General features: G+C 43.9%; 2 protein-coding genes across 7 annotated transcripts in view; both read right to left on the reverse strand.

Moving 5' to 3' along the window:
• The window catches only part of Atxn2 (ataxin 2), a 108097-nt gene extending 104724 nt beyond the window's left edge, over nt 1–3373 (reverse strand). For 4 of the 6 annotated variants that reach the window (XM_071616868.1, XM_027949136.2, XM_034636775.2 and 1 more), the window contains exon 1: nt 2855–3148. In XM_071616868.1, coding sequence (XP_071472969.1) covers nt 2855–3057 — 203 coding nt within the window. In that variant the 5' untranslated portion in view covers nt 3058–3148. Of the gene's footprint in view, nt 1–2854 lie in introns of all 6 variants that reach the window. The other 2 variants (XM_034636777.2, XM_034636778.2) reach the window with 1 other exon arrangement.
• A 2128-nt stretch (nt 3374–5501) lies between these two features.
• Nucleotides 5502–25181, reverse strand: part of Brap (BRCA1 associated protein) — a 64024-nt gene continuing 44344 nt past the window's right edge. Inside the window, exon 12 of the mRNA XM_071616889.1 lies at nt 5502–7328. Within this exon, the coding sequence (XP_071472990.1) occupies nt 7271–7328 (58 nt within the window). The 3' untranslated portion in view covers nt 5502–7270. The remainder of the gene's footprint in view (nt 7329–25181) is intronic.

The raw sequence follows: 25181 nt of genomic DNA on the forward strand, positions 1-25181 counted from the left end.
AGCAAAAAACTATTAGTATAAAGATGTTCATTGCACCACTATCTATAAAAGCAAAAAAAGTGGAAACCCAAAACCAAAAATAGTTAAGTAGAAATTTCATTTAACAGATTGTTCTGTTTGACTAAAAACCTTTAAATATTTGACAATACAACACTAAAGGGAAAAAAGCTGACCACAAGGTATACACAATCACTACAACTACATAAAAACAAAAGGTAAAAAAGCAAAAGAATTGGATTAAAGTAAAATCATGCTCAAACTTAGGAATCTAGCTGCATTGTTCTAAGAAAAAATAGCTACCTTCAAATGTATTTGATAAAGACACAATAAATCATTTTCAAAGTCATAAAAAAATCTATTCACAAAGTCAGATATGAAATGTTAATTAAGGCAGATGGGGGCTGGGGATGTGGCTCAAGTGGTAATGCGCTCAACTGGCACGCGCGGGGTGCTGGGTTCAATCCTCAGCACCACATAAAAATAAAATAAAGATGTTGTGTCCACCAAAAACTGAAAAATAAATATTAAAAATTCTCAAAAAAAAAAAGGCAGATGTGAATTTGGACTTTCAAGAATATTTTGCCATCTCAAATCAAACCCAATGCTTTTTTTTTTTCACCCCTGCTCCCAGAATCTTATAATTACTGATATACACTAACGTGAGGATACTTTAGAAGTTGTAACTGATTTACAAATAACCCAATAAAGTGGGTAAAAATCTAAAACAATTCTACATTGAAGAACTATACAGAAAAAAACTTCCTGTGGATTCTATGAATCCTATACATTAGACAAAACTACATTCATCAAAATAATGACATAAAAGAATTAAAAACAAGAATCTAAATTAACCTTTAATTTTTGTGAAGATTCAAGTAACAAAAAAAAAAAAAGATCAATGATACTAAAACATTCCAAATATCTTTGATCACTCAATCTACTCTGGGTCTGGATTTTTGTTATAACCTAAATTTAAGCAAAACAGTCAATCAAACTTAAAAAATTGTCCTTTTAGTGTTTAATTACAGGACTAGGTTGACTAGATCCCCACAGATTTCTTCCTGACACCTAAGAAGAAAAAAACAGAATGCATACTTTTTTATCAAAATCATATGAAAATTTTTTACCAAATGACACTGAAATTACAGAACCCTGGATGGACTGATTAGGGAAATGGCCGCTTGATTTAACTAGTTGGGCTAAGCAGTGTTTGCAGTGCTTGGAACAAGGGGAAACTGGGAGTGTTGAGGGTTACAAGTCAAAAACTGTCCTCAGCAGCAAAGTTCCTTAAAAAACAGCTACAATTCATCTTGATAGGTAACTTCTGCTGTAGATGAAACTTCTTTGGAAAGGCACTGCTGAAAATGTGTTTAAAAAAAAAAAAAAGAAAAGAAAAATCAGTGAATGAAGAATCCCCTTATCCTACCTTGGAAAGCCCTGGATGTCTATTTAAGGAGGTCGCTGGTCAGAGGCCCTGCCAACCAGGCCTAGGCCTGAGGGAGACACAGTAGTGCCTGCAACACGGATGGACTCTCAGGGCACAGAGGAAATGGACTTGTGTGCCCTTGGTGAGCTCTGGCGGCACTCCCCAAGTTAAGGACACCAGCCACAAAGGAATGGAGTCTATTGGCATTTGCTTCATTTGAACACTAAGCATTTTCTTAGTTCGTGAAATACGAACTGACAACCACCCCCCCCCCCAACAGGCCTACCGGCACAAACACACCCTTAAGAGTCAAATCCAGTTAGCTGGGACAACACCAAGCCTCCAGCTTCTATCACAAACCTGGAGCATGGGTAGGGAAGAGGGGACAAAAATCCAAAGAAACACCCCATTTCTACCTTCAGGAACCCCCATCACCCAGGCTGCAAATCCTCTCCCCAAGAAATTATAAACACTGGGTCCCCGGCTTGTCACCTCCAGGCTGCCGGCACCACCACCAGCCCCAACACCCGAGTTCGGCCCTCGCCCACCACTCCCCAAAGGCGCCTTCCCCTCCGCGGCCACGGAACAGCAATGCGGATCGGCCACCGCCCGCGCGCGCCGGAGACCTTGCGGGGGAAGGCGGGAGGCCGGCACTCCCCACCCCTTCCTCAGGTGCGGGAGGGCGGAACGCTGCGGGAGATTTGCACCGGGCCCCACGGTTGCAGAGTTCTGGACCCAAGCTACCGCCACCTTAGGTTTACAGGGAGGAGGGTGCAGGAAGCCACTGCTTACCTACCTCACCCCGTCCTTCCATTTTCTCCAGAACAGGGAAGGGGAAGGTTGAGGACAAGAGACCAACCCCAAAGATTCCGGAGGAGCCCGGGGGTAACCCTTCAGCGTGGACGGGAGACACTGCCCTAACTCCCCCCTCCTTCGATATTCCCTAACCCGGGAGGAGGCATGTTTCAGCAGACGAAACAAAACTAAAGACCCCTCCGATGCTAATTTTTAAAATGGGGGTGGGTCGCTGCCCGTGCATCCCCCCCCATTCGGGGCAGGAAAGGTTTCAGGGAGGTGGAACAGACGCTGACAATTGCCCAGACCCGCGAACCCCTTCCTAACACTTAAATGGGGAGGGAGGGGGTCTCGTCCCTCCATCTTGACCGTTCGGGGAGGGGGAGGGGGAGGGGATGCTGCAGAAGGCTGGACGCGGCCTGACAATCCCAGCAGAATCCCGCGGCGCTCTCCAACCCCAGACCCGAGGCTGCAGACCCGAGCAGGGACCCCACCCCGACTGCGGGTCCCCAGCCCATCCCCCAAGCCGGCCGGTCACGGGGCGGGGACAGCGGTGAGGGCCGCGGGGGAGGGGACGCAAGGCCCCGGTTCCTACAGGCCCGGAGCAGAGGGGGCTGGGGCGCCGACACCCACCTGCCCAGGCCAGGCCGCCCGCCGCCTGCGCCGGCCGCTGCAGCCGAGGAGGAGGAGGAGGAAGCCGCGGCCGAGGACGCCGAGACTGAGGACGAGGACGGCGGCGCGGCAGCGGGCGACGTGAGAAGGCCGCCGCCTCCGGGCTTGCGGGCAGTGGCGGCCGCGGGCGGCTGCTGTTGCTGTTGCTGGGGCTTCAGCGACATGGTGAGGGGCCCATACACCGGCTCGCACGCCGGGCGGGGACAGCCTGGAGCCGGGCGCGCCGAGGAGACGCCGGAGCGCGGCGGGGACGCGCGGGCGCCGAGCGGGGAGGCGCGGGGTGGCGCGGCCGAGAGGGCGGCAGGACTGGCGAAGGGGAAAAGGAGGACGACGAAGGGGCGGGGAAGCCCGCCGAGACCGAAGAGCCGCCGGGAGCCGGGCCGGGACGCGCCGCCGCCGTTGCCGTTGCTACCAAAACAGTCTGAGGCGGAGAGAGGCGAGCGCTGCGCGTAGGTAGGGGGGCCGGGGCCGCGCGGGGGAGGGGCGGCGGAGGGATACGCGTCCGGGTTCGCGCCGCCGCCCCGCCCGCCGTGCCGCGCCGCCCGCGGGAGCGCGCGCCACCCGGGCCGCCTGGCTGCGGCAAGGCGGCGAGGCTCGGTAGCCGCCGCGGGGCCCAGAGGAGATGCGACCGTGGAGCGCATTGTGGGCCGGGCTCGCTGAGACGTCAGGTGTGGGGGCCGGGTGGGCACGAAGGTGTGGGCTAGGGACTCTTTACCGGAAGTCGGAAGGGTCGGGCGGAAGCTGAGCTTGAGAAGGCCCCAGGCCGGGCGGGACACGTGAGGAGCTGGCGCTGCGCTGCGCTGCGTTCGCGGGGGTCGGGTGAGGGCCCGGCGCCCGGCCCTGCCCCAGTCGAGGCGGGTCTGCCCTTTGGAGAGGGCGTGTCAGTCTTCGCCTGCGGGACCGACCTAACCTAGAGGACGTGAGGGGAGCCTTTCTTCCTGCACGAGGTGCCTTCTGCGTCCGCAGACTTCTAGGAGAGGACCTTGTCTGCCCCCACCTGATGCAACCTAGAAAATGAACTTCCAGTGTCTTCGGGGAGAGACGATGTCTTCTTGCTACGCATAAAGCGCCTAGAACGTTACCAGACTCAAGGAATTTGGCATCCTGTAGTTTTCTTTGTACCCCCCCCAGCGCCAGGCACACAGTAGGCCCACCTGTGTCACGCGTACTTTCTTTAGCTGCCAAAATTGGAATCAAGCCACCTCCTGAAGACACCCCCATCTGATTAACTTTTCCCCACTTTTTCCACCCCAGCAACACAATAACCAGAAAACTCTTGGATATCTGACCTTGATTTGAACCTGTTTTCCCTCACTTGAACTTTTTTCCTTATTCACGAGACTCAAAAGGAAATGTACATGATTGATAGAACTATGGATAATGGGGTCTTGCTATGGATAATGGGGGTTTCCTTTTGTGGAAATAAAACAGACATCACAAGAATGTGAACTTCAAACCTTGACCCCTTTAGAAGTTTTATTTTAACTAAGGCAGCCAGCACAGTAGTCCTTTTTTTTTTTTTTTTTTTTTTAATATGTTGCAATTAAACTGGAAGCAAGTCAATCAATACCTTTTTTGTTTTGTTAGCAGTGCATCTGGTTGGGGTTTTTGTTTTGATTTGGTTTGGGCACCATGGATTGAACCCAGAGGGGCTTATCCACTGAGCCACATCCCCAGCCCTTTTTTTTTTTGGTTGGTGTTGTTCTTGTTTCTTTTTTAAAGGTCTCCTAAATTGCTTAGGGCTTCCCTTAATTTCTGAGGGGAGCTTTGAATTTGTGATCCTTTCACCTCAACTTCCCAAGATGCTGGGCCAGCCTTACAACTAGTTTTTAAGGAAATTACAGGAGAAATAAACACCGAAATTACCCATAATCTGCTCAAATTGTTCACATGAAGGGTAAACGCCTAGGAAAACTTGGAGAATGATTAAACCAGGAGTCTCCAATAGCCTAATTGAAATTACACTACATTAATTTACTAGTCAAGGCAAAAATGGCCCTTGTACTTAGCAAACACTTGGAAATTAAGAAATCCGAGATCAGTTAAAGAGATTGAGGAAATGTGATATTCTTTTAAACCCACAGTTGTAAGTCCCTTTAAAAATTAACTCAAAGGAGTTGGCTGCACCATAGCAAATGCCTATAATCCCAACAACTTGCAGGGCTGAAGCAGGAGGATCGAAAGTTCTAGGCCAGCCTGAGCAACTTAGCAAGACCCTGTCTGAAAATAAAATTGGAAAAAAGGCTGGAGATTGTAGGTTAGTGGTAGAGGACCCTGGGTTCAGTCCTCAGTACTGCGAAAAAATAAAAATTAAGCCAAAGGAATAGCTAGATACTGTGGCACATGCCTGTCCCAAAGGGAGTCTGAGGCAGGAGGATTGCAAGTTCTAGGTCAGCCTCAGCAATTTAGTAAGGCCCTATCTCAAATTTTTAAAAAGGATTGGGGATATAGCTTGGTGGTAGAGCATCCCTGGGTTCAACAGACAACCCCCCCACCCCCACACACACATTAACTCGAAGGAAAGAAGGGCCATAATAGAAATACAACCACTCTTCTTTGACTTTTGATGATTTAACCTATCTTTTTATTTTTATTTTATTATTTTTTTTTGTAAAGAGAGGAGAGAGAATTTTTAATATTTATTTTTTAGTTTTCGGCAGACACAACATCTTTGTTGGTATGTGGTGCTGAGGATCGAACCAGGGCCGCATGCATGCCAGGCGAGCACGCTACCGCTTGAGCCACATCCCCAGCCCTTAACATATCTTTTTTAAAAAAATTTTTGTTGTTGTTGTAGATGGAAACAATACAATTATTTTTATGTGATATTGATGATGCATGCTAGGTGAGTGCTCTTTCCTCTGAGCCACAACCCCAACCCCAACAGTTATATCTTTAACCAAGCTCCCAGAATTCAATCATAGGCCCAAATTCCAGGTAGATGGGAAGAAAAAAAGAGTTGAATATGAAGGCCTGAAGCTGACATGGCTGAATTTGGTTTCATTTAAGGCTGAGAAAGCTCAAGTTTTAATCCAGTATCATTGCAAAAAATTGAAGTTTTATTGAGACATGATTTACATATCATGAAATTCACCTATTTTGTGTATGACTCAATGATGCTCAGTAAATTTGTAGTCTTACAACCATTGCCACTAATCTCAAAACATATCATCACCCCCAAAGACCCTTCATGCTCATTTGCAGTTTCTCCTGGATTCCATCTTCAGCCCAAGGCAACCACTAATCTGCTTTCTCTATGTATATACATTTGCGTATTCTAGACATTTCATGAAAATGGAATCTTACAACAAATGGCCTTTGGTGTCTGCTGTCTTTCACTTAACATCATGTTTTTGAGTTTTAATAACAACATGTCTTATGTGTCATTCCTATCATTGCTGAATAGTATTCTATTACTGGATATATTCAACTCATTTTGTGTCTCTGCTTCCCAGTTGACAGACATTTTGATGGTTTCAGGTTTGGGGCATTTATTCAATGCTGCTGTGAATATCTGTCTTCATGTGGACATTTCTCTTGGATAGGTTCCTACAGATGGAATTACTGAGTACTGGAGCAAACTACTTATTTTTACCTTTTTTTTTAATTGGGGAGTGAACACTGAAGTGCTTAACCACTGAGCCACATCCCCGGCCTTTTATTTTTTATTTTGAGACAGGGCCTCACTAAGTTGCTGAGATTAACTTTGAATTTGCAATCCTCCTGCCTCATCCTCCCAGGTCACTGGGATTATAGGCATGCACCACAGTGCCCAGCTCCCAGTTAACTCTATTTTAAACACTCCCTTTTTCTTCATGGAGAGAGGATCATCAACTAAAAACAATGAATATCTTTTTGTTGTTGATGTTGTTGTTGACAGACCTTTATTTTATGATAATATTTTATTATTTATACTCATGGTGCTGAGAATCGAACCCTGTACCTTACACATGTGAGGCAAGTGCTCTACCATTGAGCCACCCCAGCCCCAATGAATATCTTTTATTGCAAACTCTTCACCTCAAATCTAGATAGCTGAGAGTTATTTAACAGCAACTTTGTATCAAGGGGCTTTAGCTTGGGCTGGGGAGGTGGCTCAAGCAGTAATGGTATACCCGGGGCACTGGGTTCAATCCTCAGCACCACATACAAATAAAATAAAGATGTTGTGTCCACCAAAAACTAGAGAATAAATATTAAAAAATTCTCTCTCTCTCTCTTTAAAAAAAAAGAGGGGGAGGGCTTTAGCTTTACATTAAAATATCAGAGTGGGCTGAGGTAGCTCAATGATAGAGCTTTTGATTAGCATACACAGGCCCTGGGTTCAATCCCAACACCAAGGGAAAAAGAGAGAAAATGTCAGGCTCACATTGTAGCTCAGTGGTAGAGCGCTGCTTGCTTAGCATAGGTCAGGCTCCGGGTTTGATTCTCAGCACTGCATAAAAAAACAAATAAATAAAGGTTAAGTTTTTTAGAAAGGGGGAAAAAGGAGAGAGGAAAATGCCAGAGTAACGCAGTTTAAAATAAATAATGTCGAGGCAATCATCTAAGATAGTCCCAAATGCTCCTTGCCTGCTGGTGTTTAGACCCTGTAAAATAACTGCCACTCAAAGAAGAGCTACACATTATGACTCCTTTCTAACTAAAACTTGGGGAAATTATGACTTTCATTTCTAAAATTCAGGCACAAAAAGACTATGGCAACTGTCCTTCCTTAACTCACCTGCTTTAGGGAAAGCAAGTTGCCAAGTTGTGAGCTCACCCATGGAAAGGCCCACAGGGAACTGAGGTCTCCAACCAAGAGTGAGGACCTGCTAACTACCAACAGCCATGTGAGTGAGCCTAGAAACCAAGCATCCCCACTCAAGCCTCCATCTGATTACAGCTCTGGCCTACATTTTTTTTTTTCCCTTAAGACTTTTAGTTGTAGATGGACACAATACCTTTATTTTGTTTATTTAGTTTTACATGGTGCTGGGGATCGAACCCAGGGCCTCACACATGCTAGGCAAGCACTCTACCACTGAGCTACAACCCCAGCCCCCCGGCCTACATTTTATTCAGCTTTCTTAGAGACCTTGAGCTACAGACACTCAGTTAAGCCAATAACCCTCATATTGTTTTATGCTGCTAAATTGTGGGGCAATTTATTTTGCAGCAATAGATTACTAATACAATGACAGATAAAAGTGTTTTTCCTTTGATTTCTAAGTATATTTAGAGAGGTTTGGGTTGGGGTTGGGGTTGGGGGGGGACATTAGGGATTGTACTCACATGGGGGTGCTTTATCACTGAGCTACACTGCCAGCTGTTTTCATGTATTTTTTATTATTTTTTTTTATTTTTTGGGGTACCTGGTATTGAACTAAGGACCATTCAACCACTGAGCCACATCCCCAGCCGTATTTTGTATTTTATTTAGAGATAGGTCTTACTGAGTTGCTTATTGCCTCACATTTTGCTGAGGCTAGCTTTGAACTGGCAATCCTCCTGCCTCAGCCTCCCAAGCCACTGGGATTATAGGCATGTGCCACTGCACCGGACCCTTTTTATTTCTTATTTTGAGACAGGGTCTTGCTAATTTGCCAAGGCTAGCCTCAAACTTGCAGTCTTCCTGCCTCATCCTCCTGAGTCACCGGGAGTACAGGCAAGAGCTATTGTAGCTGACTGCACTTATAGTTCTTTAAGGACAAATACTGGAGTCAGGAATTAATATCATAGAGTTAAAGTGGTTTTTCAGGCAGCTATTAAAACTAACAAGTAGGGCTGGGGATGTGGCTCAAGCGGTAATGCACTCGCCTGGCATGCGTGGGGCACTGGGTTCGATCCTCAGCACTACATAAAAATAAAAATAAAGATGTTGTGTCCACAGAAAACTGAAAAATAAATACTGAAAAATTCTCTCTCTCTCTCTTTAAAAAAAAAAACTAACAAGTGTCTTTGAAGAGTTATCATCAAAAAATGAGGAATAATGTCCTAAAAGAGTTCTGATATTAAGAAGTATTGCTGGCATTTAAAACTTAATAACAACTATGACCAATCAATATTTCAGAAATGGGAAAAAAGTCTCAAGTGAGAAAGCATATAGAGAAAGACTTTCAGAGTTGGGATTTAGTACTGTGAATTCTTTGCTTGATATGTGATTTTCAGTGACCCTTCAATAAGCCACTGGCCCTTTTATTAGCCTGTTATTTTTTTTTCGTTCTCTCTTTTTTCCATCCTTTCTTTCTGTTAGCCTGTTAATTTTCTTCACTTTAATGATTAATCAAGTCTCTAGATTTTGAGATGACAAATGGATGGAGCCATGCAAGGCAAAATGCAAAGAGTGATTTGCTGTCACTAACTACAATAGCACATGTCACATGACCTGATATTCCCAGCAATTCATTTTTCTGCAATCATTTCTTTTCAGCTTGCTTCATTTCATCGTGTTTAATGTATGATGATACATTATTCAGTCAATGCTCTTGATTTCACTTTCAAAAGCATGAAAATTAATTCAAACCAAAACTAACTTGCACCCCTAAAATTCCATCCTCTTCAAGTTTTTGTAAAGACCAATCCTCATTAAAAAAAAAAAAAAAAAGAGCAGATGGAATTTTCAAAATGGGACCATGGCCAATTAAACCAATGGATTTTTCTAACCATGGTTTTTCAGAATTCTTAGAGGCTAATCTATTTGTAGACACTCCAGGAATCACAAAAGGCTGAAAGTAATAAAAAGAAAGTATATGGGGTGGGGGCTTCCAGGGAGGCATTATTTATACACCTTGTGTGCAAAGTAACAAGTTTCTCATAGCTTTGAAAAATCTGAGGGGGTATGGCAAAATAGAATACAGCAACAGTATTTGAAAAGCCTTTAAATGAACCATTCCCCCCAAATAAGCACACTTCTGGTTGTTAAGTTGCTCGTTTTGTTTTACCTTGTGGGATGGAATAATGATGCAGTGAAATTATTCACAAGGCATAAGCTGGATGCCAGCTGAAATAGACATAGAAGAAAGAATTCTTTATTTTTCATTGGAAATGCTTGTGCTGTGTAGAGCCAGAAATTTAAAGAAACTCAGCCTTTTGTTTTTTTCTCCTTCTCTCCTTTTTGTTTTTATTCACTCCCTTTTCTGGGTGAATTTTGTGGACATCCTGTTGTTTGAGGGCCACAGATTTATGGAAAGATGAAGATTTGAAGTTTGTACCATTTGGAGAACGCAAGAAGCAATTTAAAATGGATGTGTGCAGCACCAGTGACAGCTGAACTGGCCATGAGCAAGGGATCTTGTTTGTTTGCTATAGAATACCATGAGCCTTACAATGGAACCAGAGAGGAGACCAATATAATTAATAGTGACATGGTGATCCTAGAGTAGGGACCTGGCTTCTTTTTATGGAGCTGAATCAGATACAGATGTAACAATATTCACTGTCTTACCCCTATTACCAAAAATATATCTTTTTCCCTAAGGAAGACCAGGGATAGAGAATGATAATAAGAACTGCAGCCTCTTATAAAGCATCCACTATGTGCCAACTATATTCTGAGTGCTTTCTACACAATAACTTGGTTGTTTAATCCTCAAAACAATCTGCTGATTCTCACTGGAGAATCATTGTTTTAAGAGGAAAGGAATACAAATGTCATATTATGGTTAGCAGCCAGGTATGCTGCTTGTAATAATTGTGAAATATATATATAGTCTTTTTCATGATTTCCTGGCATGCAAATCCTGAAATCCTTGGAATCTCCAAAGTGATTAGTGACTTTTTTCTGCAAATGAATGAACTGATCAAATCCCCTGTTCTGGTCTCTTTCATAGTCCAAATAGGCTATGGCCTCGCAGACTTGCCTTGTGTCAGCTGGGGTCATAGGACTAGACATAGTTCTCTAATATCCAGTGGACTAGCCTGGGCTTATTTACATGATGGTGGGCCGCCAGTTCCCAAGAGCAGCAAGAAAAGGCAAGCCCCATGCACAGGCACTTTACAGGTCTTTTCTTGTGTCAATTTTTCTAATGTCACATTAACCAAAACAAAACACATGACCAAGCCCAGAACTGTGGAGTAGGAAAAATAGGATTCTACTCCTTGATGGGTCACAGTTGCAAAATCACTTTTTAAAGGGAGTAAAGAGCCAGGCATGGTGGAATACATCTGTAATCCCAGCGGCTCAGGAGCCTGGGGCAGGAGGATTAAGAGTTCAAGGCCAGCCTCAGCCTTTTAGCAAGGTCATAAGCAACTCAGCAAGACCCTGTCTCTAAATAAAATATATAAAGAGGCTGGGGATGTAGCTCAGAGTTTAAGCTCTCTGGGTTCAATCCCTGGTACCAAAAAAAAAAAAAAAGCGGGTGGGGGGAGTAAAGAATTAGTCATCTTTTTCTATAATCATCACAATTAGAGATGGAGAAGTTGAATATCAGTACCAAAAAAAAGTTAACAAGATGCCTTGCAAAATCCTGAAGAAAGCTGAGAAATATCCTTTTAGCTATATGATGACTTCCAAAACTTTTGGTCATTTCATTCAAGGCTACTAGAACCATCTGGTGAAAATGGTATGAGCAAAAGTTTCTGCAGAGCTAGTTGTTCAGAAATGCAAATACATGGGGCAACTGCTCGGTGGAGTGCTTGCCTAGCACATGTGAGGCACTGGGTTCCATTCTCAGCACCACATGAAAATAGATAAATAAAATGAAGCTATTGTTTCCATCTACAACTAAAAAAAAAAAAAAAAGAACGAAATAAATGCAAATGCATTACCCTGGGAAAGTTGTTCCTCATTGTTCTTCATCAATGGCGAGAGCCTACATTGGATATTCTCAAGGGACCTTTCGGAGGTTACAGGAACATGAAAGAACTGGGCAAATGCTGGATGGCCCATGCCCTGCTTGTAAAGGTAAGATAAAGAAGATGGCTGGGCTATATCTCGGTGGTGGTGGTAGAGTATGTGCTTATCCTGTGCAAGACCCTGCGTTCAGTCACTAGCACTGCCAAACAAAAGATTAGGAAACAGAGATGAAAAGGTATAGAGAGCTTTCATCCAGATTTTGGCCTGGTCTGTGAATCTATGGTTTTTACTTTTGTTCCTCAGAGTCCTGAGCATACCCTTTGATCTCGTTTTATGGGGCAATATTATTACACCACTTTACAAATACACCATTGATTTCAGGCTGACCTTAAATCTTTCCTTTCCCCAATTCCTTGAAGTGCATTCATGGTTAGCAGAATGCTCAGCAATACTAGATTTGAAGAGGGAGGGAATCTTATAAGGTGCTTGAAAATATTCAAATAAATGAAGGTCTAGAAGAGAGGAAGGAGAGAAAATAAGGCAAATGAATGAAAAAAAGATATTTCCTAAGTATGACTTTTTTTCTTTTTCTTTCTTTCTTTTTTTTTTTTTTGGAGCTTTCTTTGCTCATATTAAGTAAGTGCTCTACCACTGAACTACATCCCCGGCCCTTTTTATTTTTTTGTTTTGAAACCAGGTTTCAAAAGTTGCACAGACTGGGCTGGGGATATAGCACAGTTGGTAGGGTGCTTGCCTTGCATGCAGAAGGTCCTGGGCTCAATCTCCAGCACCACCAAAAAAAAAAAAAGTTGCATGGACTGGCCTTGAACTTGTGATCCTCCTGCCTCCTGCCTCAGCCCCTGGAGTTGCTGGGATTACAGACACACATATCACACCCAGCTAATTTTTTTTTTTTTTTTTTAAGTAAAAAAGCTAGCAATAGGACTTGGGTGTGGCTCAGTAGTAGAGCACCTGGGTAGCCTGAATGGGGCCTTTGGTCACAGAAGCACAATTTTTTTTTTCTTTTTCTTTCTTTCTTTTTTTTTTTTTTTTTTTTTTTTTTTTTTTTTGTGGTGCTGGGGTTTGAACCTATGGCCTTGTGAATGCAAGGGAAGCACTCTACCAACTCCCCAGCCCCAGAAGCACAATTTTTTAAAAAACAACAATTAAAAATCACATTGTGTTTATCTATTGTGTGAATTATTGAATAGATATAATAGAATATTATACAGCCTTAAAAGAAGAAAATTCTAACACATGCTACATCATGAATTTGCCTTTCAGACATCATGCTAAGTGAAATAAGCCAGACACAAAAGGACAAATATTCTGATTCTGCTCATATGAGGTCCTTAGAGTAGTTGAATCCATAGCCATAAAGTTTAATGATGGTTACTGGGGTCAGAGAAAGGGGAGAGTGGGGAACTAGAGTTTAATGGGTACAATTTCTGTTTAGGGTGATGTCAGAGTTTTGGAAATAGTCATAATGCAACCCATTATGAGTTGCACAACATTGTGCTTGTCACTGAACTGTACATTTAACTATGTCTGGGCTGATGAGGAAGCTTAGATGGTGGAGCACTTCCCCAGCATGCAGAAAGTCTGGGTTCAATCGCCAGAACCACAATAAGTTTAAAATGATCAATTTTCTGAATACCACAATAGGAAGGTAGCAATCAATAATAAACTCCTAACAGATGCCCTTGGAAAGAAGATGGCTGGGCTGTATCTCAGTGATGGTGATAGAGTATGTGCTTATCCTGTGCAAGACCCTGCGTTCAGTCACTAGCACTGCCAAACAAAAGATTAGAAGATTAGATTAGATTCTTTATCAAGCCCTAAGGGGTTCAGATTCACAGAAATGGACTTCATATGAAAGTTGTTGATGTTTGTACACATGTTCACTGTGCTCACAGGACCTATTTACTATCTACATCCTGTCGTGTCTCTTCTACCAAAGGACACCCCTAGTGCCCCTCTTTTCTAATGGGTCACTCTCTCTAGTCAAGCAACATGCTATATAGCTCTCATTGTTACAGGTGTCATCCCATCTCCTATCCACCCCACCTTCTGCACCACCACTTCCTTCCCCATGATGTCCTCCATAGAGCAGAGACTTTTCTGCCCCATCTCCCCTTCCTCCAAGCCCATTCTCACCTGGATCCCCACCACTTCAAGGAAATGACTTCATGTAGTGGCTGCCCCACTGAAAAATCCAGTGGCCAATTCTCAGTTGTCATCTTGCTGGATTTATCAGCAGCCTCTGTGCATGTTGATCATTGCCTCCTCCAGAGATACTTTCAGCACCTGGTTCCCTGGCCATATCTCCTTTCTTAGTCCCCTTACTAGTTTCTCCTCTCCCTGACCTCTTGGCGTGAACACCCTCCTCGTGTGCACTCCATCTACATTCCCTGGATAGTCTCCCTCTCAATCCCATGGCCTCCAGAACCACACATTCCCTGAAAACTCCCCATCATTTCCTCCAGCTCTGACTCCTCAGCTGCCTAGTTGGCATCTTCCATTGAAATTGATAACAGATCTCTCAAACTTACTGTGTGACCAGAGCTCAACTCTATAGTCTTTCCAGCTTCCCCTACTTCAGAACATTCAACCTCCAGTCTTCCATTTGCTCAATCAAACAACACCTAGACTTGCACTGGTCTCTCTCTCACTCCCCACCTATACTATCAGCAAGTAAAATTGGCTTGACCTTCAACTATATCCAGAATGAGCTACTGCTCACCTCCATGACCATCAGCCCAATCCAAGCCACCACTGTCTCCTAACACCTCTCCCTGCTTCCAGACTTACCCTCCAGTAAGTCTATTTTTTAAACAGTGTGCAGAGCAATCCTTTTCAATACAAGTCAGCATTTCAGGTTCCTCTCCTGAAAACCTTTGAATGGCTCTCATGTCAGAATAAATGTCACACATCTTACCATGCATAACTGAATATCAGGCCCTTCCCTACTCCACTCTTCTCCTTGCTTCTTTCACCTCAGACACCCTGGTTTTCTCAATTCCCTTTTCCAACATACCTAGAAGAATCCCAACTCAGGGCCTTTGCACTTGCTTCTCCCTCTGCCTATAATGCCCTTTCCCCAGGTATTCACATTCTTACTACTTCACTTCTGCCAGGTCTTTGGTCTCATTTTAGATGCCTCTGACTGGGCAGTCATCCCTGAGTACCCTACTATATACAATAGCATCCTCCTCACCACTCCAAATCCCATAACCTCTTTCTTCTTCTGCCTGGTCCTCTTCCTCCTCCTCCTCCTCTTCAGGCTGGGGATTGATCTCAGAGCCTTATACATGCTAAACACACATTCTACCACTAAGCCACCCCCCAGCTGCATCAATCTTCTTGATACTATTTATCACTATGAGGTATGTATTTGGTAGTTTCTTTGTTTATTGCCTATAAGAACCACAAGGGCAGGAACTTTATTGTTTGTAGTTGCAAAGCCTAGAACAGTGTCTGACACTCAGCTACTTTTTACTTAGAAATGTTTTAAGTAAATTAATGAATATTTAAATTAGCAAATTTTACATGATGTGTATGTGAGGTGTGTGTGTGTGTGTGTGTGTGTGTGTGTGTGTGTTTTAAATGCACTCCTGGTGAACAGGGGGAGTGACTGACAAGGTCAAATCTGTGTCTACCTGCCTTTATAAATATAGATAGCACAAAGAGTTTAATGGCAATGGACCCAGAAATATAATATCAATGTATTGATATCTATCTATCTATCTTTATACCTATAGATAGATGTCTATTTATACCTATATTATATAGAGATAGGCAGATAAATACAGATGGAGATAGATATAGGTCCATTGCCATGAAAATCTTCTGATCATGTTCAAATTAATATGAATACATGTAATAGGTTGGCCTTTGCCTATTTTCCTTTCTTTCTATTTTATTCAGTTGAAACAAGGAGATAATAAATCTTTTTTTTTTCTTTTTTCTTTTTTTTGTATCAGGATTGAATCCAGGGGCACTTTACAACGTCCCCAGCCCTTTTTATTTTTAATTTTGAGATAGGGTCTTACTAAGTTACTTAGGGCTTCCCTAAGTCTGAGGCTAGCCTTGAACTCATGACCCTCCTGCCTCAGCCACCTGAATCATTGGGATTGCAGGCATAGGCCACCATGCCTGCTGAGATCACAGTTCCTTTTACTTCCTGATAGTGATTTAGGTACCTGGCTCAACATTGTCAGTAAGGATTTCCACTGTCTACCAGTATATGGAGAAATTGGAACTTTCCTTCATTGCTGGTGGAAATATAAAATGGTGTAGCCCTTGTGGAAAATAGTTTGGCATTTCCTCAAAAAGTTAAATGTAGGTGGCTGGGGCTATAGCTAAGTAGCAGAGCACTTGCCTAGCATGTGTGAGGCACTGGATTCTATCTTTAGCACCACATAAAAATAAATAAAATAAAGGCATGTTGTCCATCTACAACTACAATAAAATAAAATAAATGTAGGGCTGGGAGTGTAGCTCAGTGGTAGAGTGCTTCCCTAGCAAGTGGGAGGCCCTGGCTTGATGTCCTGCACTATACACATACAGAATTAGCCAGATACATGGCACATACCTATAATTCCAGCAACTCAGGAGACTGAGGCAGGAGGATAACAAGTTGAAAGCCAGCCTCAGCAATTTAGTAAGGCCCTAGGCAACTCAGACTCAAAATAAATCTCACAACAAAAAATAAAAAGGACTGGGATGGGCTGGGTACGGTGGCTCATGCCTGTAATCCCAGCAGCTCAGGAGGCTAAAGCCGGAGGATCCTAAGTTGAAAGCCAGCCTCAGCAACTTAGGGAGGCCCTATGCAATTTAGCAAGGCCTTCTCAAAATTAAAAAAAAAAAGGGGGCTGGGTTCAGTCCCTAGTACAAAAAAAAAAAAAGAAGTTAAATCTAGAATTACCTTGTGATCCAACAATTTAACTCCTAGTTATATAACCCCCAAATTTAAAACAGGCACTCAAAATAATACCTGTAAGTACATGTTCATAGCAACCCTATTCACAATAGCCAAAAGGTTAAATAAGCCAAATAATAGACATTAATGGATGAATGGATAAACAAAATATGGTCTACCCGTGCAAAAGATTATTATTTAGCCATAGAAGGAATTACTAATAACATACTACCATGGGTGAACCTCACATACATAATGCCAAGAAAAAGAAGCCTAACACCAAAAGTTTTATCTTGTGTGATTCCATTTATATACAATATCCAGAACCAGCAAATTCATAAAGCCAGAAAGCAGATCGATGGTTGCCAGGGGCTCAGGAGGAGGGGAGGATAGGGAGTGTAGTACATCTCATCATTTCCTTTCAGATGATGAGATATTTAGGGAGTAGATAGAGGCAGCTATACCACATGGTGAATGCACTAAGTGTGGTGGAATTTTTCACTTACAAGTGGTTAATTTTATGTATGTTATATGCATTTTATTTCAATTAAAACAACAACAACTGGGGCTGAGGTTGTGGCTCAGCAGTAGAGCGCTCTCCTAGCATGTGTGAGACCGTGGGTTTGATCCTCAGCACCACATAAAAATAAATAAATAATATAAAGGTATTGTGTCCAACTACAACTAAAAAATAAAAATATTTTTAAAAAACCCTGTATCTTGGCTTCATGTTAGAGCCTTTTTAATTAGTATGACCTTGATTTTCATTATGAAATGGCACTTTTTGCAAAGGCTCAATGATAAAAAGGATTATTGTGCCTCTATGGAGGACACAAGTTACAAAATTTCTAGGCAGAGGGGACAAAACAACAAAGTCAGAAATGAAACTCTATTATTATTATTATTCTCCTCCTCCTCCTCCTCCTTCTTCCTCTTCTTCTTTCTTCTTTATATATACTATTAAAAATCTGGGATTTAATTAAGGATTAAATTTAGCTCCTCTTCCTTTGAAGCTTCTTCCCTGCCTGTTGCTGCTCCAGCGTTCACCTCACTGTGGGTTCCTCGCCAGCATCCAGTTTTCCTTTCTCCGGGAACTCCCACTTCATTCAGACATCCTTTTCTCCCACGCAGCCCTGAGCCTCAGCAGAAGCCAAGCCCAGTCCCAGTCCCAGCAGAGGCTGATCCTAGGATAATCCACTCTTTCTATTAGTTCTTGGTTCTGGAGCAGCTACATGCCCCAAATCTGATGAATTGAGGGGAAGGCTCATTTCAAAAAAGATGTCCCTCAGTAACCCCTGGCTTCCATCCTGACCAATCTGGCAATTCAGGTAACAAATGTCATGAGGCAGGACTCTTTTTTTTTTTTTTCCAAATGGAACAAAAGCCAAGGGCAAACAAGCTGAGGAATGCTGTGGGGCTCAAACAATGTCCCTCTCTATCTCTTGGCTCTGTTATCATCTGGGTTGACATCACTACAGACAGGTCCTGAAGATGGCTTCAGGCCTTCATTGACTACTTTGGCAATCCCAGGAGACAGAGCTTAAGCCAGAGTTCTAGGGTTAAAACTATGGAACCAGCCTAGGTGTCCATCAGTGGATGGATGGATAAAGAAAATGTGATGTATATACATCATGGAGTTTTATTCAGCAGTAAACAATGAAATTATATCATTGGCAGGAAAATGGATGGAACTTGAGAACATTATGTTAAAAGAAATAAGGCAAACTCATAAGGTCAAAAGCTGCCTGTTTTCTTTCATATATGAAAGCTAGAGAGAAAAAAGGGAAAGCAAGGTGTGTGTTGAGGGGTATCTCATGAAAATCTAAGGGATATCAATAAAGTAGAGGAAAGGGATGGGAGGTGGGGAGAGGGGACATACTAGGGAATGATACTGGCCAGATTAATCTGCTGTATTGTGTGCATGTATGAATATGTAACAACAAATCCCACCATTATGTGTAACTACAATGCACCAGTAAAAAATAGAGGGAAAAAAGTTCTAGGCTAATGGGTAAGACTATGACCCATGATTATTTCCAGAGCAGGAGGCCCTGCAAACTAAGAAACAGGGAAAGGCAGTTCCCCAAAGGAAAACTGCACTTAGAAGAAAGCAATCAGCACTGATCTCTGCTGGATTTCTGTGTCCCTATGAACATGGTCAAGTGTCCCCCAACCAATTAATAAGCCCAAACCTGCTGTGCCTCCCTTGAGCCCCTGCAGACCATTCTCCTTCCTCCTGCTGCCAATCTCCTGGTCTACAACTGCTGCCCCTGCTGCCCAACTTTTTTGCCTTCTTTTGTCCTGGGTAACAAGGTGTCCAGCCCTGTCACTTCACTCAGAGTGCTCTGGCAGTGGTCACCAATGACCTAAGGCAGGGGCCTTTCTTCTGTTGCTATCCTGGTTAGTCTCTCTGCCCCAAGTTGAACCACTGACCACCTGGAGAAGGCCTGCCTGCCAAGGGGAGAGTAAGGCCACACAGGACAACTGTCCCTGAGGTCACCTAGATGAGACTGATCTCATGACCTACTGGCCACATCTCAGGTGGCCTTTTGTCTCTTTTACTCCCACCCCAGCTCCCACCTGAGCCCTCCTGTCGCCTAACATCTACACTCTGTTCCTGGATACATGTTGCCTTGGCCACACTTTACAGTGATAAATCCCCATATCTTTTCTGGTCTTAGCTCCTGGACCCACCTGCCTGCTGTTCACTCCTACCTGGACATCCTGCAGAACCTTTAGACCCTGTGTGTCCAGAATTTCATCCCTTATCCTCTTCTTGGCCAGGACGATATCCCAAGGTAAGACTGCCCTGGGTTGAATGCCAGTCCTACTTGTTGCTAGCGAGCTGACCATGGGCAAGTTACTTCAACAAAGCCTCACTGATCATCTGGCCTTTGGTTCCCATTTACCCTATCTCCACCTTCCCTACTCCTGACTGCACCAGGGTTCTCGCTCTTGCTTTTTTTTTGAAACCAGGGATTGAACTTAACCACTGAACCACAATTCCAGCCTTTTTCTGTATTTTATTTAGAGACAGGGTCTTACTGAGTTGCTTAGTGTTTCATCATTGCTGAGTCTGGCTTTGAACTTTGGTTCTTCCTGCCTCAGCCTCTGGAGCTGCTGGAATTACAAGTGTGTGCTACTGTGCCCAGCTGTACCAGGGTTCTATAAGACACCCATCAAATTGTGCTACCCATACAGGTGCCTCGCTTCCCTACCCTGCATGGGATGGGACATATGGGGTGAGGAACACAATCTTCATAACCCGACCCTATTTCCTTCCCACACCCTACCTTACCTGTATGAGTTTCCTGTGACTATTGTAACTAATTGTCACGAAGCCGGTGGATTAAATCCACATGAATGCGTTACCACTCTACTCGAACACATGACACCTACATTCAGGAATCCCTGGTCATTCTTGGGTGCTCCAAAGACTTCCTCCTCTCTGCCTTTGCTTTTGTGGTTCCTTCTGCCAGATGACCCACCCCACTCCTTTCAGCCAGCCAGTCTTTTTACTCTAACTTAAAAACAGCATAAATCGCCTTTTTCTTTTATATTTTTCCTTGACCCCTACAACAGGGTAGGATTCAGTGCACCCTTTCTTGGGTCCCCAGAGCAGGGAGCTTCATGATATTGAATTCTAGTGACTGGTTTGCATTGTGAGGTTTTGGGAGTAGCGATTTGGTAGGGTACATAAAATATTTACTGAATCCAACAGCAGTTAATGAAATCTAAGTTCTTGTCATTCACATTTTTTCCCCCCTGTGCTGGGGATCAGAACCCAGGACTTCGTGCTTACCAGGCAAGTGCCCCACCTCTGAGCTATACCCCTACCCCTTACTAAGACTCTTTTAAGATCCACTTTGTAGGGGCTGGGGATGTGGCTCAAGCGGTAGCGCACTCGCCTGGCATGCGTGCGGTCCAGGTTTGATCCTCAGCACCACATACAAACAAAGATGTTGTTTGTGTCCACCAAGAACTAAAAAATAAATATTAAAAAATTCTTAAAAAAAAAAAAAAGATCCAGTTTGTAGTGGAATGGGTTTACTGGGGATGTCAGTTGTTTCCTCTGCCTGGCCCAGCATCCCTTATACCTTGTTTGTAGAGCAGCTGCCTTCCTTCTCTGGAGAGCCCCTCAGCCCTATCACAGTTGCCCTAAAGGCCATAGCACTGGCTCTGATTCATGACATAGATCTGGCCAGTCAGAGCCAGAGTGATTGTCCCAGATGAAGACATGGGTTCATCAGACTGGATTAAGCACAACTATCCTGGAATTGAACGTGGAGGTTAGAGGGAGAAGGTGGCAGTGAGCTGGGTTGAGGAGACATGAAGCTCTGTCCCTTCTCTGCACTGTCACCTGGAGAAGGCCTGCCTGCCAAGGGGAGAGTAAGGCCACACAGGGAAAAACATGGAGCTCTGGGGGTTAATGAGTTAGGCAGATATAGGACAACTGTCCCTGAAGTCAGCTCCATCCTGGACATCCCTTTATGAGAGCCGAGTGACACCCTTCCTCTTCTGCCAGTTGAGGTTGGATTTCTGATGCTCATACCTGAATGAGTCTTGACTAATACAGGTTTTAACTTTTCAAGAATGTATGGTAGAGGCTGAGACAGAAGGATGATGAGTTCAAAGCCAGCCTCAGCAAAAGGGAGGCACTAGGGCTGGGGATGTGGCTCAATGGTCAAGTACCCCTGAGTTCAATCCCTGGTACCAAAAAGAAAAAAAGAAAAGAATGTATAGTAGAAGCCAGGCATGGGGCATGCATCTGTAGTCACAGCAACTCCAGAGATTGAAGCAGGAGGAACGTAAGTTCAAAGCCAGCCTTAGCAACATAGCAAGACCCTGTCTCAAAATAAAGAGGCTGCGGATGTGGCTCAGTGGTTAAACACTCTAGGTTCAATCCCTAGCTCAGTGGTGTGTGCCTGCAGTCCCAGCTACTTGAAGGCTGAGACACAGGATCGCTTGAACCCAGAAGTTCTTAGCCAGCCTGAGCAACTCAGCAAGACCCTATATCTTGGGGATAAAAAAAAGGGAGGGATTCATAGTCTAATGTTCTGTACATTGTAGAAACCCAGCAATGAAGACTTATTGACTTTCAAATGATATATAAGCTGAGACCTAAAGGAAGATAAGGCCCTGTTCATCCAAAGGAGTCAGGAGGGTTATCCAGGCAGAAAAGAACATGCAGCAAGGTCTTGAGACAGGAAAGAGCTTGGAAAGTCAAAACCCGATGTTACCGTCTGAACTTCCACAAAATTCATATGTTATCATCCTATCCCACAGTACCTCAAAATGTGATGTGACTGGAGATAGGGTTTTCATAGTGGCTATTGAGTTAAAATGAGGTTCTTTTTTTTTTTTTTTTTTTTGTACCAGGGATTGAATTCAAGGGCACTTGACTACTGAGCCAAAATAGGGCTGGGGAACCCTATTTTGTATTTTATTTAGAGACAGGGTCTTACTGAGTTGCTTAGTGCCTCACTGTTTCTGAGGCTGGCTTTGAACTTGGGATCCTCCTGTCTCAGCCTCCCCAGATGCTGGGATCACAGGCATGCGCCACTGTACCCAGCTAAAATGAGGTTCTTAGGATAAGCCCTAACCCAAAGTGACTGGTATCCTTATAAAAAGGGGAAACAGACATACACACCCAAAGGGACACCATGTGAACATTGAGACAGAAACCAGGGCAATGTGGCCACAAACCAAACACCACCAGAGAGTGGTGGCAAACACCAGAAGGGAAGAAATGCCTGGAACAGATTCTCATTCACAGTCCTCAGAAGGAGCTAACCCTACCAACCTTAATCTCACACTTCTAGTCTCCAGAACTGAATGGCAATTCATTTCTGTTGTCTGAGCTATCCAGGTTATGCTACTTTGTTACAGCAGCCTGAGCAAACAGATATACCAGGAGAGAGGGAGGGAGTGGAGGATGGGGTTAAAGAGAGGGTCAGGGCCAGTTCACATATGACCTTGCGGGCTGAAGCAAGACTATGGATTTTACTTTCAAGGTCTTGGAAAACTGTTGATTGATTTTATAGCTTTGGTAAGCTGGGTCGAGATCCCAGGTACAGAATGATCTGGAGATGGGAAGAAGTAACAGAAGGACCAGCAAGGACACCACTGCAGTGGTCCAGGTGAGACGAGATGGTGGCTTGGGTTAGGTGGCACCCAGTGGAGGGAGAGAAGATAGACTGAGCAACTGGACAGACAGATAAGGATGGTTCTTATTCTGAGGCAGAATACCAGAGCTGGGGGAGGGGGTTAGTTTTGTGGGGAAGGATGAAACAATTCCTTTCCATCATGTGAAGTTTGGGATGTACGTGATACATCCCAGCAGAAACCTCAAGTGAGCAGACGGGCAGACCTGCGCATCTGGAGCTCAGAGGAGGGCCTCGGCTAAGAGAGGAGCCTGGAGACCTGGCAGCTGCAAACTAGACTTTCACTTCCACAGGAATTAGTGATTCACCTGGGAGAGGAGGCCCTGACTGGGCCAGAGAATCTCCTATCCTGGGCCTGTGGAGCTGAGAATGATGCATGATCACTGGTAGATGAGGAAAAATGAGGCCAGTGAGCCAGACTAGTCCAGGAGCCTGGGAAGGCGTGCATGAGGAGGGAGCAGGTTTAGTGGATGAATAGGAGTTGACCAGGGGAAGAGAGCGTCTGTCAGAAGGAACAGAAGCATGAAGATCACAAGATTAGTTTCCATGGGCTCCATAACAATGAACTGCCAACTGGATGGCCTCAAAGGATAGAAATTTATTTGCTCATAGTTCCAAAGCCCCAAGCAAGGTCCTTGTGGTGCTAGCAATCCTTGCTGTACTTGGTGTATAGATGCATCACTCCAGTTCTGCCTCTGGCACCACACTTTCTCCCTGTGTTTGGCTTCTATTCTCAAAAGGATGCCATAATGGATGAAGGGTCCTCCCTACTCCAGTATGGCCTCAAATAATTATAACTGCAACAACCCTATTTCCAAATAAGGTCCCATTCTGAAGTTCTGGGAAGGATGTCAATGGGATGGTTCAACCCAGCATATCCAGAGCGAAGGAAGATGAAGTCTGTACTCCATGAAAGTGCACAAGGCTGGGAAGGTTGAAGCCTAGTCAAGGGGACAATAGACAGGAGAGGGCTCATGGGGAGGTGACCTTCAAAGTCACTTCCAGTTCTACATTGAGAGCATCTATGTTCACGGAGCCTTGGAATATTGGTTTCTTAGAAATGACATCTTAAGGGGCTGGGGCTGTGGCTCAGTGGTAGAGGGCCTGCCTTGCACGTGTGAGGCCCTGGGTTCGATCCTCAGCACCACATGAAAATACATAAATGAAGATTAAAAAAAGAAAGAAAGAAAGAAATGACATCTTAAACCAGGTGCAGTGGTAAGTATCTGTAATCCCAGAGACTCAGAAGGTTGAGGCAGGAGGATTGCAAGTTCAAGACTAGCCTCAGGCACTTAGATCTTGTCTCTAAATAAACAATTTAAAAGGGCTGGGGATATAGCTCAGTGTTAGAGTGTCCATGGGTTCATTCCCCAGTACAACAACAAACAAAAAGAAGAAAAGAAATGCCACCTTAGTTTGTGTCACTGGACACGTCCATGTGAATTCTAGAACAAGAACCTGGGCTTTATTCAGTGAGCAACAGGGCAAAGCTGGACCAGAACAAAGAATTATGCTTGAAAATGGAAGAAGTTATTTGTAAGGAACCTTGAAACGTGTTGCTTTAAAATGGGGTGGAAAACTGCAGCCTGCTTGCTGGCAGATTGTTTATGTAAATAAAGTTTTATTGGCACATAGCCATGCCTATTTGTTTGCATATTGTCTGTGATTGCTTTTGTGCTACAATGGCTGAGACCATATGGCCTGCAAAGCCTAAAATAATTATTCTGGACCTTTGTCTTAGTTTTTTGTTCAGACTGCTATCATAAAATACCCCATATTGGGGGCTGGGGATTTAGCTCAGTGGTAGAGTTCTTGGCTAGCATGCATGTGCACCACATAAAAATAAACAAATAAAATAAAGGCATTCTGTCCATCTACAACAACAACTATCTATCTATATATCTATATATCTATATATCTCCATCCCAAATTGGGGAGCTTATAAACAACAGATGTATTGTTCAGAGTTCTGGAGGCTGGGAAGTCCAATATTTGGTACTGCCTAGTTCATAGATGGCACCTTCTTTGTCCTGATATAGTGGAAGAGGCAAGGCTGTTTTCTGGGGTCTCTTTCGTAAGGGCACAAATCAGTTCCTGAGGGCTCCACTCATGACCAGTCTCCTCCCCAAGGCCCCATCTCCTGATACAATCACTCTGAGGGCTAGGTTTCAACATTTGAGTTCTGTGAGGGCACAAACATTCAGACCATAGCAACCTTTAACAAAATATTTGCTGCTGCATGGAGAAAAGGATGGAGGGTTATTGTTTAATTGGGACTGAATTTTTCAGTATGGAATGTTGAGAACGTGCTAGAGACAGAAGCACGAGAATGTACTTGATGTCTCTGAACTATACACTTCAAAAGGTTAAGATAGTAAATTTTATGTGTTTTATCTCAATAAATAGAAAAAATAACAGATAAGTCAT

Source organism: Marmota flaviventris, chromosome 1 (genome assembly GCF_047511675.1).
Source record: "Marmota flaviventris isolate mMarFla1 chromosome 1, mMarFla1.hap1, whole genome shotgun sequence".
In the NCBI taxonomy this organism is placed as follows: Eukaryota; Metazoa; Chordata; class Mammalia; order Rodentia; family Sciuridae; genus Marmota; species Marmota flaviventris.